Source organism: Fomitiporia mediterranea (assembly GCF_000271605.1).
Source record: "Fomitiporia mediterranea MF3/22 unplaced genomic scaffold FOMMEscaffold_4, whole genome shotgun sequence".
In the NCBI taxonomy this organism is placed as follows: domain Eukaryota; kingdom Fungi; phylum Basidiomycota; class Agaricomycetes; order Hymenochaetales; family Hymenochaetaceae; genus Fomitiporia; species Fomitiporia mediterranea.
In genome coordinates, this window is record NW_006760389.1 from 629,022 (window position 1) to 641,880 (window position 12,859).

The 12,859-nt window shown below is 44.1% G+C and overlaps 3 protein-coding genes across 3 annotated transcripts; all 3 read left to right on the forward strand.

Moving 5' to 3' along the window:
• The first annotated feature begins 2,439 nt into the window (after positions 1-2,439).
• Positions 2,440-4,635, forward strand: FOMMEDRAFT_119956 (uncharacterized protein). Its single transcript, XM_007264469.1, has 3 exons — positions 2,440-3,613; positions 3,680-4,396; positions 4,462-4,635. The coding sequence occupies exons 1-2, from the start codon at positions 2,515-2,517 to the stop codon at positions 4,177-4,179; spliced, it is 1,599 nt and encodes a 532-aa protein (XP_007264531.1). The 5' UTR covers positions 2,440-2,514; the 3' UTR covers positions 4,180-4,396; positions 4,462-4,635.
• A 1,126-nt stretch (positions 4,636-5,761) lies between these two features.
• Positions 5,762-7,342, forward strand: FOMMEDRAFT_187173 (uncharacterized protein; the record flags this gene model as incomplete). The annotated part of the gene is made up of 8 exons (XM_007264470.1): positions 5,762-6,293; positions 6,348-6,496; positions 6,552-6,621; positions 6,675-6,808; positions 6,871-6,892; positions 6,958-6,974; positions 7,025-7,149; positions 7,207-7,342. The coding sequence occupies 8 exons, from the start codon at positions 5,762-5,764 to the stop codon at positions 7,340-7,342; spliced, it is 1,185 nt and encodes a 394-aa protein (XP_007264532.1).
• Positions 7,343-8,231: 889 nt separating this feature from the next.
• On the forward strand, positions 8,232-9,850 carry FOMMEDRAFT_119961 (alpha-ketoglutarate-dependent 2,4-dichlorophenoxyacetate dioxygenase). The gene is made up of 8 exons (XM_007264471.1): positions 8,232-8,453; positions 8,506-8,577; positions 8,632-8,843; positions 8,902-9,082; positions 9,151-9,271; positions 9,322-9,462; positions 9,527-9,536; positions 9,590-9,850. Exons 1-8 carry the CDS (start codon positions 8,323-8,325, stop codon positions 9,721-9,723), a joined length of 1,002 nt encoding a protein of 333 aa, XP_007264533.1. The 5' UTR covers positions 8,232-8,322; the 3' UTR covers positions 9,724-9,850.
• Positions 9,851-12,859: the final 3,009 nt, after the last annotated feature.

Here is a 12,859-nt window from a genome sequence, read left to right on the forward strand (position 1 = left end):
TAAAGTTACTGTCAAACACAACATACAATTCATAGACAAACTAATGTCTAGGATTGAAGGGGAGAATAATCATAACAATGATACATCAAACAATGATGAAACTCTTCCTAATAATAATAATAAAGATAAAGAACCTGTTATACAACACTCTACACAAGAGCTAAGACTGGTTAAACAAACTATAGGTTTAAATTACAAAGACAATATAAACCTAACTATGTATCTAACAGAATTTAACAAATTCCTTAACAAAGTCTATAACAATCCATTAATGTATTACAATACTATAACACATATAGACAAAGAACAGTAGATTAAAGCTATAAAGGATGAAATACAGTCACTTCAACAATGAAACACATAGATATATACTATCCCCCCTATAAATACAAATATAATTGGAACGAAATTTGTCTATAAAATCAAAAGACTAGCTAACAGCTGAATAGACAAATACAAAGCACAATTTGTAGTACAAGGATACACTCAAAAGAATAGAATAGACTTCTATTCTGACAACTTATTTGCTCTAGTAACAAAACTATCAACAGTACAATTATTGTTATCTTGGACAGTATCTAAGAACTACAAAATACATTAGATTGATGTAAAATCTGTATATCTTTACAGAGAATTAAATGAGGACAAACTCATTTATGTGAAACTGTTACTAGGCAGGCTACTTACAGATATTAAACCTGAACAAGCATTATACTTAAATAAAGCATTATACAGATTGAAACAAGCAGGTAGACAATGGTACAAGAAGATTACCAAACTACTGCTTAAGATCAGATTAGAACAAGCTAATTACAATCACACTGTATTTTACAAGAAACAAAATAATAAAATGATTCTTGTAACATTTATGCACATCAACAATATTACAATTATTAGTGAAACTATTGCTATAATAACAGTATTTAAACATGCATTAAGACAACACATTGTATTTACTAATAGTAACAAAATACATTGGTTACTTAGTATTAAAATAAGTCAAGATAGACCTCAACAAACAATTAGCTTATAGCAAAAGCATTATATTGAAAGTATAATCAAGCATTACTACTTCAAAAATGAAAAGGCACTACAAACACCTATTACTCCTGGAATAGATCTATCTAACAATACAAACAATATGTATAATACAAACAAAAGTAATAATGAAACAACACTATACATAAATATGGTAGGATTGTTAAGATATGTTGCAGACTGCACATGGCCAGACATATCTTATATTACTGGGCAATTAGCATGCTACTTACAAAAGCCCTAAACACATTACTACAAAGTAGTGAAACATTACTTTGTGTATTTAAAATATACAACAAATTGCTGGCTTCAACTTGGAAGCACAAACACCTTAAAACTACAAGGCTATTGTGATACAGACAGACGAATGACAGAAGGACATAAAGCAATAAACAGCTACATCTTTCAATTAGCTAAATTGACTATATCTTGGTCAAGCAAACAGCAAAACCTGGTACCACTATCTGTTTACAAAGCAGAGTTGTAAGCACTAGCATATGCTACTCAAGAAGCTATTTGGCTCAAACAATTTGCTAAAGAAGTACTGTAGACTGAATCAGTACCCATTATGATTTATTACAATAATCAAGGTACAATAAAGACTGTAAAGTCTGACAAAATAATGTACAACACTTGCACTAAACATCTTGATTTACAAAAAGACTTTGTACAATGTTACATTCAAAACAATTACATTAATGTATGCTATGTTCAATCACAGAACCAATTAGCAGACATCCTTACAAAGGCTCTCCACGTCCTACAGATCAAGCATCTAAACAAACTATTAGGCATACAGTCTTAGTTCTTAATTAATGCTTGAAGGGGAGTATTAGATTGCACTCTGGATTAGGAAATCCCCAATTGCCTTATGTAGAATTACTGCACTTGGAATGTCTCAGACTATCAGACTTCACTATGTAGTATATAAGGTAGACACTTGCTTGATGTCTCAATAAGAGAGAGTACTTAGGGCACTCCTGCTACACTTGTTAAAACTTAACAATTATTATTATTATATAAACATTTTGCAATAATATTACAGTATTTCAAGTCTTAATACATGTTTTCTACTATGAGAAAAGGTGTTGTGAATGTAAAATGACAGGGGTGGTTCAAGGAGTAGTGATGGTTCAAGGACTGATGGTCTGACACACAGTGACTGGCCACGTGACTAGTACATCCAAGCAGGGCTTCACCTTGTCAACTCTTTATCTGCCTCCTGACTCTTTTCCTAAAAGAATGAAAAAATCGTCTTTTCAGAAGTAAGCTGCCTTTGCTTTATTGATCCACCCTCGTTACTGATCATTGATTTTTCCTTCCTGTTTTGTTTTTCCTTGATCTCTTGTTGACATGACAGTGTCCTCTGTCATTGTTCAAGAGCTTGCTCAGAGACTCAACTTTGACAATGATTTCCTTGCTGACTGCTTTGCTTTAGGCAAGCTCTCAATCTTGGGGGACGGGAAGAAGACAGTCATGGACGATGTTGTCAAGGCAACCCGCCTCACTGATAGGTACCCGAACGCGAACAGTGATTTTTATGGAAGTGGCCTTGCCTGCATCTACAAGTCAGGCCCTAGCTGGCCTGTATGCAAGGGTCCTGAGGCTCAGGGCATCGTTCGCGAGCTTCGCCCCGTCATCGGTCACGCGATTGGGTCCAAATGGCTCTCTATTGGCCAGCTCATTTACGAGAGCCTTGACTCCATCCATGTGAAGTGGACTTCCATCGATCCCCTTGCTTACGCCAACGAAGGGGAAGCTAGACCATTCTGTCCTCTCATCGTCTCCGTCGGTGTGGAGCCCCAGTCCCTCCTCTACGACAACGCCGTTGCCGCTGCCGACGGCGTCAAGAGGATTCTTGCCGAGGCTGGCTTCCCCGACGTCGAGGTGGCCTTCGTCGAGTCCACCATCACTCGTTCCGTCGCTGCGGGCCCCAAGCTCCTCTCGTTCAACCCTACCCTCGACGACGTCCTCGAGCTTCGCAAACCATTCACTACTATTCTTGGCCTTGCCATCGCGCCCCTCACCTATCCTCACTATGAGGGCACTGTGGCTCTCTACTTCCGACTTGGCAAGGACACGAAGCGCACCGCCATGCTGACCTGTGCACACGTCGCCTGTCCCCCTCCTGCCTTCCCCAACAACACAGGCGTGACGCAACCAAGGACAAGCAAGGAGATCGTTGCACTCGGCAACAAGGCCTATGGTGACTCCGTCAAGGCCATGATGGGTACCATCGGTGACCTCTTAACCTACATCGAGGCCTGGAATGACGTAATTGAGTCGCTGGGGGAGCCTGAAGAGCGGGAGAACAGTAAGGTTACTGCGAGGCGTCAGGAGCACATTGAGTTGGTGGAGAAGGCGACAAAGACAATTGAGCAGGTGAACAAGCTCCATGACGAGGTCACCAAACGGCGCACCATCCCTGACCAGCGCACCATTGGTTACGTGCTTCACTCTGAGAAGATTGAGGTCTTGGTCGAGCCCCACAAGTTCACCAAGGACTGGGCCCTGATCGAGCTGTACGATGAGAAGATCGACTGGCCCGCCTTCAAGGGAAACAAAATTTATATTGGTGCGTCTTTTTCTCGCGTCGTTTTTCCTTCAGTTTATCTGAACCTGATGTTTCTTTCCTTCACAGGCGGTAACCTCTCGATCTCAGACTTCCGCAACACGATGTATCCTAACGCCGCTGATCGAAAGGACTACCGGTACCCCCAGGATGGTTTGCTTCAGGCTTATGGTGTAGTCCAGGACGCCGAGATCCGAAACCCCCAGAACCTTGAGGCTAACGGCGACAAGTGTCTCTTCGTCGTCAAGAATGGTATGGCCACCGGGACCACCGTCGGTCGCGCTAACGGACTCGAATCCTTCACCCGCTACTATCCCGAGTACGGCATCAAGCACACCTCCGTCGAGATGGCCGTCATGCCCTACGATAAGAAGCACGGCAAGTTTTCCGACGCCGGCGATTCCGGCTCTATCGTCCTCGCCAGGGACGGCCGTATTGTCGGCATCCTCACCGGCAGCAGAGGCCCTGCTGACGAGACGGATGTCACGTACCTTACTCCATACTGGTGGATCGAGGAACAGATCAAGAGCAAATACCCTGGCTGCTACCTCTACGAGGTCGTCCAGTAAGCGTGTCGCGAGCTTGGCAAGCTCGTCGCATAGCAGACTTTTTCTTGACAGGCCTTTTCCTTGCTCACTTCTCCCACCACTCTATCACTTCTCAGCTTTTCTCGTCTTGTATCCCCTCATCACACTCGCCCCCTCCTTCCTATCCCTCCTTTTGTTTGTTGTGCTCATCTTATTTATTCACTCGTTGTCGATGCCAACGTTGTAGATCATTGTTCAGGTTTGTCTTTTTCTTCTCCTTTTTCTCTTTACCTTTAACTAACACTGTCTGTCCTTGATATATAGGTGGGTACTTCTCAAGCCTTGTTGACTTTGTTGTCTAGGTTCTAGACTACCATGTTCGACCTTGGTCTGACCTTGTACAGTATTGTGTAGCTTAGCATCTTGGACATTTGTAATGTAGCTTATTGTTGTCTCCACTCTGTGTACTATTACTATTGTCTCTTGCCTCCCCTCCTCTTCCATCCACACCCTGCACTCTGCCCCTGCTGCTCCCCATTTATTTAACTCTCCAAGATGTTGTTTACATCTTGTGTGTAATTTTACTTTGAAATAAACAATGTTCATGTGTGTTATGCTTATAATTTGGCTGTGTGTGTATAATGAAGTTTGAGACTAAAAGGCCAGATTTGACTTAAGCAATTCACCAACTGATGTGTTGATCAACTGATATATGTACAAAGTTTCAGAATACATGGGTCAATGGAAACACTACAAGAAATTTTGCAAAGCAGACTACAAGTTAATTCTGTCAGATTCACAAACTGTCGGATTTTTCTTAATTTTATTTCTCGGCTAATCTCTCTCAAACTTCTTACATGTATTCAAATAATACATGAGTACCTACAGTTAAAGTTTTAGAGGGAAATATTGAGAATTGAGTGTGTAATTATGTTCCGTTTAAAGGAACAGTTTTTGACTGTACCCATTGTAGTGAGGTTTCCTCATTTACTAGGCACTTTATGGGCCTGCTACTGTGGCAGTGTACTTCAGAAATGGTTGGCTGATTCACTGCATGGCTCTGCAAGGCAAACAAGAGGCACTGTCGAATGTGCGTCGCCTTCTCTATAGTTATATTAACATAAACGGAGTTCATCTGAATCACTATTCAGCCCCACATTCTGTTATTTATAAAGTGCGCAAACCTTTTGCCGCCGCGCCTTCCTGTTCACTTGGCGGCCCTGTGCACCTCACAATCCGGAGCCGACGTTTCCGCTGCAACCGATACCGAGGCCAGTAATGGTCATGTGAGCACAGGCTTAAGGCAATTTCGTGCTATGGGCATGGCGCATCTGACTCTTCTACTGGCGCACCTGGAACTTCTTTGACCTTCTCTGATATTTATAATCGTCTCTACCACTTCATGAAGCTGGTCCTTTAGCTCTTCGGGCTTTCGTATTTTTAGTCCATGTTGATCGTACTTCTATCCCCCATCGTTCGTTGTGTCATGCATAGCTTGCTTTGACCATGAGGACTGAGTGCTACCGAGTTTCGTGACGACAGTGGTCCGATTGTCCGAAGAAACCCCAGGAAATAATATATAAAGCCGCTTAGGACAACACAATTTCTATTCGAGACGAGCGAAATGGCCATCTCTGCGATCTTAGCATCCTTGTTTGTGTTGTTCAGTGTTGGCACTGCCAGCGCTAGATCGTGTTCATCACTGCCTAACCCTCTCCCGTTCCCCACAGATCTGCCGATCATTGAAGCTCTACCCAATCCATTCAAGTTTTTTAATAATGAATCAGTCCGTTCTCCCGAGGATTGGGAATGTCGCCGGGCGGAATTGAAGACACTTGTCCAAGAGTATATGTACGGGTATTATCCCAACCATTCCCTGGAGCACGTCACGGCTACAAGAAATGGTAGCCAAATCACGATCAACATTTCCGTCGGCGAAAATTCGACCTCGTTCGGAGCGACACTGTCGATGCCGACGAGCGTTAATGCCACGCCAAAAGCTCCTGTGCCAGTCGTGATCAGTACGGATCCTGTGAATAACACGGTCTTCTTAGGCTCAGGCATTGCTTTGGCGACGTTCAGCGTCAATGATGTTGCTGCCGACAACATTGTCCCAGGAGGAGCATTCTGGGACTTGTATTCCGGTCGAGACATTGGTAAATTTATACGACGCAAGATATTCTTCTGGCTTGTAACTAATTTTTTCAAAGGTGTTATCACCGCGTGGGGTTGGGGCTTCCATCGCGTTTTGGATGCGATTGAACAAGTAGCACCTGAGCTGGACGCAAAACGCGTCGGCGCCATTGGTTGTAGCCGTGATGGCAAGGCTGCTCTTGCTGCTGGTATATTCGATGAACGCGTGAGTTCCAGTTCCGTTAATATAGCCAACTCTTTTCTTAGTTAGTCTATTGTAGATTACCCTTACTATGCCTATGTCCAGTGGAGCAGAGGGCATTGCACCCTGGCGATTCCAGTTCCAAGAACGTCAGCATTATTTTTGATGTTCCATTATTACCTGAGCACTTATTTGCTTCTAGTCGGCGAGAACGAGAAGATCACGAATATCACTGGTGCATTCCCCTATTGGATGAACAAGAATTTGATCAACTTTGTCAACAACACACACCAAATTCCGTTCGATGCTCACTTGAACGCGGCCTTGGTTGCTCCCGTGAGTAAAACTCTCCGAGCCCGCGTGGACACTTGGTTCAAGGTCTGACTTAACTCTCATAGCGTGCAATCATCTGGGATGAAGGTTGGTGCCGTCTTGTCACAGACAAACATCTTCATTTGTAATTGCTTATATATTTTCTGTATCAGGAGAAACTGATTACTGGGTAATTATGTTATTCTTCTGTAGCTTAGAATAATTCTGACTCTTTCCTAGACCAACCCGGAAGGCGAGGCCAGAGTGACATTCATAGGTGCCAAGCCGGTCTTTGAATTCCTCGGTGTAGGCGATAAAGTCGGGGTTGCAATTCGCGACAGTTTTCACTGTGATATCTTCGGATAGTAAGCATCTTTTATAACCAAATTATTTGCAGATCTGCTGAGGCGATTCTGCCGTAGTACAAACATCCAGGCATTCATGCTGAACCAGTTCTTTGGAACTCCCACGGATCGGAATTACTCCGATATTTCCCCTTACACTCTCTTCCCTTCCGCCTACCCATGGCTCAACGACGTCCCCGGAAATAACCACTGAAATTGATGTATGGAAAACAGCTAATGTGAGTTCCACTGTGTGCTGAAAATCACGTCTTTGTCGTTCGTATTTTGCTGGTAACAGATTGTGCGATTTGTATAATGTATCCACTCTCTACAGTGCGTTTTATTTGAATCCTACTTTTGCCCGCGTTGGGAGGCCCAATATCGGGGTATTGTTACTCGTGTATTTACTTTGTGTTGTGCGGATGTCTGTCAATGCCGACTTCTTTCGAGCATATTTGAAAAGAGTCGTTTTCGACTCTTGCAATGGCATTATCCAAAGTGCTGCAGCACTGCTTTATTGCAAAGAACCCATCATTTCCTCTAGCCTAACTCTGCAAGTCAGGGAACTATTAGTATAGGTTCTATAGAATAGCGACGCCCGGCAAACAAATACTTGAGCGAACACGACAGACAAGCTAAACATTCAACCGATCAGTCGAGAGAACATGACACGTATTTTCTGCGCGGCAAGGAATGTCGAAAAACCGAATGGAGAGAGTTTCACAGCGAATTAGTTTGATTTATTCTTAGGCATGGAGAGGTAAACCGACAGAAAAATTGAAAAAAGGCCAAGCGGAAAAATAGATGAACCTCCAGTATTTTTCTCACGGTCACGATGGTTTCATCCCATCGTCAGCCAACGAAATATTCAAGCTCAAGCTTAGAGTCTACCATGTAGCTGCATCATATTTCCGTTGGCCTCTGTAACACATCTTCACTCCATATACCCTCAATAATACTACTGCCGATTCGAAATTGCATTTGGTCTAGTGGAGATGAGACAAGGCTATGAATTACTGTCTATTCACTGGTATACAGTTTACCAGCCATGCACAACTCGTGACTTTCTGCCGTCTTGTAAACCACGAGGATGAGCGGACCGTCCTACACCACATAAGAGAGGCCGACATAGGACCTGCGGAAGTCTGTACGCGTATCGCACCTTGCTCTTGTATTGGTATCGACGGCTTGAGTATGTCAACAACGACGACTGCCACTCGTGCTTCAAACGCTACGATTGGAACTATCAATGGGTCTGCTTCTTTTGAGCCTATCAAGATAGGTTCCTTAATTTGCAAACCACTCCATCCTACTTTCTGTGCTGAGTAAGCGCTCTCCGCGTTGCATTTAACAAAATATTTGTCTCATTACTTGTAGGATTGAAGGTATTGACTTTTCGAAGCCCGTTCCTGCTGAACAGATTAAGGACGTCATCGAAGCTCAGAACAGGTGAGTTTATTACTGGCAATAGAATGACCTTACACATAATCAATATTATCATAGATTTGGAGTAACAGTCTACCGCAATACTGGTCTTACAGATGAGGCACATATTGCATTCAGCAGGCAACTCGGTGAACTAGAGAAGGTTCCCAAATTTCGTGGTCCGAACGTACCAGACAGATTTGGCTACCCTGAATTGTTTGATGCGGGCAACACCAATGCTGATGGTACGATAGTGCAGAAAAATAGTCGCCGATGGTGGTATAACAAGGGTTCGTGTTATTCCGACAAAAATTGTGGTGTCAACAGGATTCAACACTGTTCCAACAGGAAACGCACTGTGGCATACCGACTCATCATTTAACCAGCATCGTAGCAAATATTCGATTCTTCTTGCTCATCGTATCCCCAGTGAAGGCGGCGATACTGGTTTTGCTGATGTACGACGTGCATATCGAGACTTGCCCGAGGATCGAAAGACGAAGCTACGCGGACTAGTGATCAAGCATGAGTAAGGGATTTTAACTTATGGGTATCCCAAACCAGCGCGCTGATGATGAATGCGCTATTATCATCCAGTCTCTGGCACTCTCGCCAGGTTTCCGCACCTGAGGAGTATAAGACTATCACGGAGGACGAGAGGCGTGCAAAGCAGCCAGCTTACCATAAGCTTGTGCAGATCGCACCGGACGGTGAAGAGGTATAACTTCTAACGAGACGATTTTGCTCCTACTCACCCAGTTATTTCAGACTCTTTATATTGCCGCTCATGCTGCAGAGGTTGTTGGCATGTCGAAGGAAGAAAGCCAGAAACTAATCTGGAAGCTCATCGATCATTGTACGCAACCTCAATATACGTTAGCAGTGAAATGGCGCCAACCAGGTGATCTTGTGAGTCCCTCTCCCTAATATGTACTTCTGTCGTGTATGAAAACTGATTCGTCCCCGTAAACAGGTTTTCTGGGGTAAGATATCCCCGAGTCACCTCATTCCGCAGATATTAACCATATTTTTATAGATAATCGCTGCACGATGCATCGTGCAACTCCATTCAGTGACCAGATGGAAATTCGCGACATGCGTCGCACGACGGTGTATGATGACGGTCCGGAAAAGGACGGTGTTCCGCAGGCCGCTGCTATACAGGCTTGACGCCGTAATAATTCTCCAACTTCCTTGATGTTTTAAGTATATATGTGGTCATGTGCGGTTAAGTGGCTTTGAGTAAACACGGTACGGAACCAGATGTCTGTATGTCAGGAAATCATATGTCAAATGGAAACGGATCACAGTGTTCAAATAATCATTATAGCCAAAAAAAAAAGGATTGTTGGTTTCAATTTAAATTAAATTAAATGATGCGCCGCCACGATTAAATGACATTTAAGCATTCTCACGACTCTTAATCAAAATGTAAAGTTTCTGGGGCCGGGAATAGGGATGGTTCCTCGGTGAGTGTCTTTATACTGTTTTCTGAAGAGACTCGACAATACTGATTGTATTCACTACAGCTATAGTGAAATTTTTTTGCCTGATGTTATCAAACCGAGCCTGCATGAGTTGTTCATGAATCGTTATGGTGCCCTGGTTTCTTGTCCAGTGTCCACCCATGAGCACTGAAAGGAGAGGTTCTCCAACAGCTCAGGACATCACTACACTAATAGCAAGATTCATCTTCAAATGTCAACGTATCGGCAAGAGTCAAAGCATTTGTACTGAAGTGTCGAAGTGTCAAGAGTGCGATAACGTTTACTCAACAGATTCTAATGCCACTATTGAATTTTCCATTCTATAGACACTATCACGTGAATGATTGCCAGGACTTCTATTGTCAGAGGACAATCTAATCTTTTGTGGTGATGGACTTGTGCTTGATTGGATCTGTAGAATATTATTGAGTGCTGCATCCAATGCAGTCGCGAATGAATGTATATTTATATCGAGAAAGAAAACTGTTAACTAACCTGAGCTAGTCCATCTCCTGTGAACAAAGGAAATTGTAGACCCATCCAAAGCGACCGTGTCTCACACCCTGAGAGTTCTATAATAGCACTAACTGAAAAGGTAGTGTCCCATATCCTAAACACAAAGTATTGAAGTGCAGTAAAATATGTTATAATGCATTACGCTTTTCTGTCGCAAATTCGAGTTTGCCTGCTTAACTTGTATGCAGCAATGCATAAAACACATAATGCATTGGATCCAATCTTCTCCCAATGTCATGTGTTATAACATATATTACTGTATGTGCATTATGCAAAGCGTTTCTCAGTGCGTACACAGTCAAGAGTCGGCGAAAGGTCTCCGAATTTATCACGGTGGCTTCGTAAATATCAACGGCCAGTTGAAATCACACTATCGATACACGAAGAAACTTCCCAGGAGGTATCTTTTTTCCCGGAATTTAACAAGAAAGCGTGATCAACGGTGATAAAACATGTATGCGGTCTCACGCGGAATAGACTTACGCCGATGTGATTTCCGCAGGCGTCCGATGGAAGTTCCAGATAGACAGATGCCAGCTCATCGCAAATCTTCGCAAGGTCGGGAACGCGCAGTCAAGCAGATAAGAATATCATCCGAGACATAGACAAACAAATTGGATGCACAGTTCGGGATTTGTTTAACCGGGTGAGAGAGATACATGGGACACAGGATAATTCCAAAAGCAGTGTTCGTAGCCGCCTTAACAGTCGCACAGCGATCCGTACACCGTCAAAATACGCACACACGAACGACAACTTCCTTCGGAGATCTCGATCTTCGTGGCGCAACTGTGCCTAGGTTCCTATACAGACTTGAATTGGAGCAAATCAACAGAGCACCGGCAGTGGAGTAGATAAAGATACGGAGGAAGCAAAGCCTTGGGAGCGGGACGCCATTGGAATGAATACGATGAAATGTATTGTCGGAGCCGGATTGCACCCGTTTGATAGTCGGCCCACTTTTGAGTTGTTCCTTTTCTCATGAAGAGTGCCCGAAGTTCCAGAAGTTGTTGAAGTTGATGACGATGTTGACTTGATTCGCAGTTTCTGCATTCAGTGAAAAGGTTCTAAGATGAACTGGCACACGGAACGAGCCATAATGTCTTGCAGAAGTGACTGGGGCGGTAATAGAAAGGCGGCGATGTATGTTTGCAGCACCTGAGGAACCTGAGGTCAGGTCCTCAGGTCTGGGTCTAAGATTGCGGCGCAAAGCGCGAAGGTTTGAGACACTTCATCATATACGAATTGAAATTAGAAATAGCACTGATGGTAGAATATGATACGATCGAACTCGGCCGTTCAGCAGAAGTCCCACCGATCGCGCTGCGTGCAACTCATTCCAATCGAAGTAGCACCACGATATTGATAGTCACGGTCTATGCCGCCTAGACACGGCCAGTTATCGCCTTGTAAGAATGGAAAATCATTGTAAGCAGCTGTGCAGAGATAGGAGCGCTGAGTGTACACTAGCTGTAAGTGACAGATAGCAACTAAATTGAGTGGGCAAGTATGAAATCACTGAAATGGTCTATACGGGATGAGCAGAGCTGCAGGGAATTCAGATTGACAGCCTAGGTGATCAAGGTTTGAGTGGCTAGGACAGATGCATCGGAAATGCGGGAAACCCATCCGAAGTCCGTTGAGGGAAGTCGGAAGAGAGAAAACGCCTGATTCAGAAGTCACTTTCCGCAGTGCCAGATCTCGCCCTTGGCCTCTCGGGATGCAAGGCAAGAATTAAATGCCTCACGTGGGAAGAAGGGCAGGGAGTCAATCGAGTTTACTGCACAACATAAGAGTGTCAAATTGAAGACTGTCAATTTCAGCATCCACAGCGACAGAGAATGACAGAGAGAGGTGATAAACCAGGAATTTATCGCAGTGACGATGATGATGAATTATTGGGGGGAGAGGGGGGGAGAATGAAGATGGCCAGGCGGATCGGAAGGGTGCAGCAGGTGCCGTGACGCGGCTTACGCAATTATACTGGATGTTGTAACTTGTACAGCCTTCGGCCTCATCTCCTCCTCCTTGTCTTTCACTGCTCTCTCATCTCTCCTCCTCTCCGCCGCGTTCCTCTTTGGCCTTGCTTTTATTCCTTCTGGCTAGCTCTTGCTTCTAGTCCTAACCCGCGTTTGCGAGAAACGCACCTCACGCATCTGACTCTAACGCGCCTCACCACTCTCGCGACCGCGGCTCGCGTCCTCCGTGCTCCGCAGCACCTCCATCGGTCTGACGGCATACAATAACGATCTCCCTTTCACGACCATAGCAAATTAACGTATCTGGTCAATCGATTTCTAACA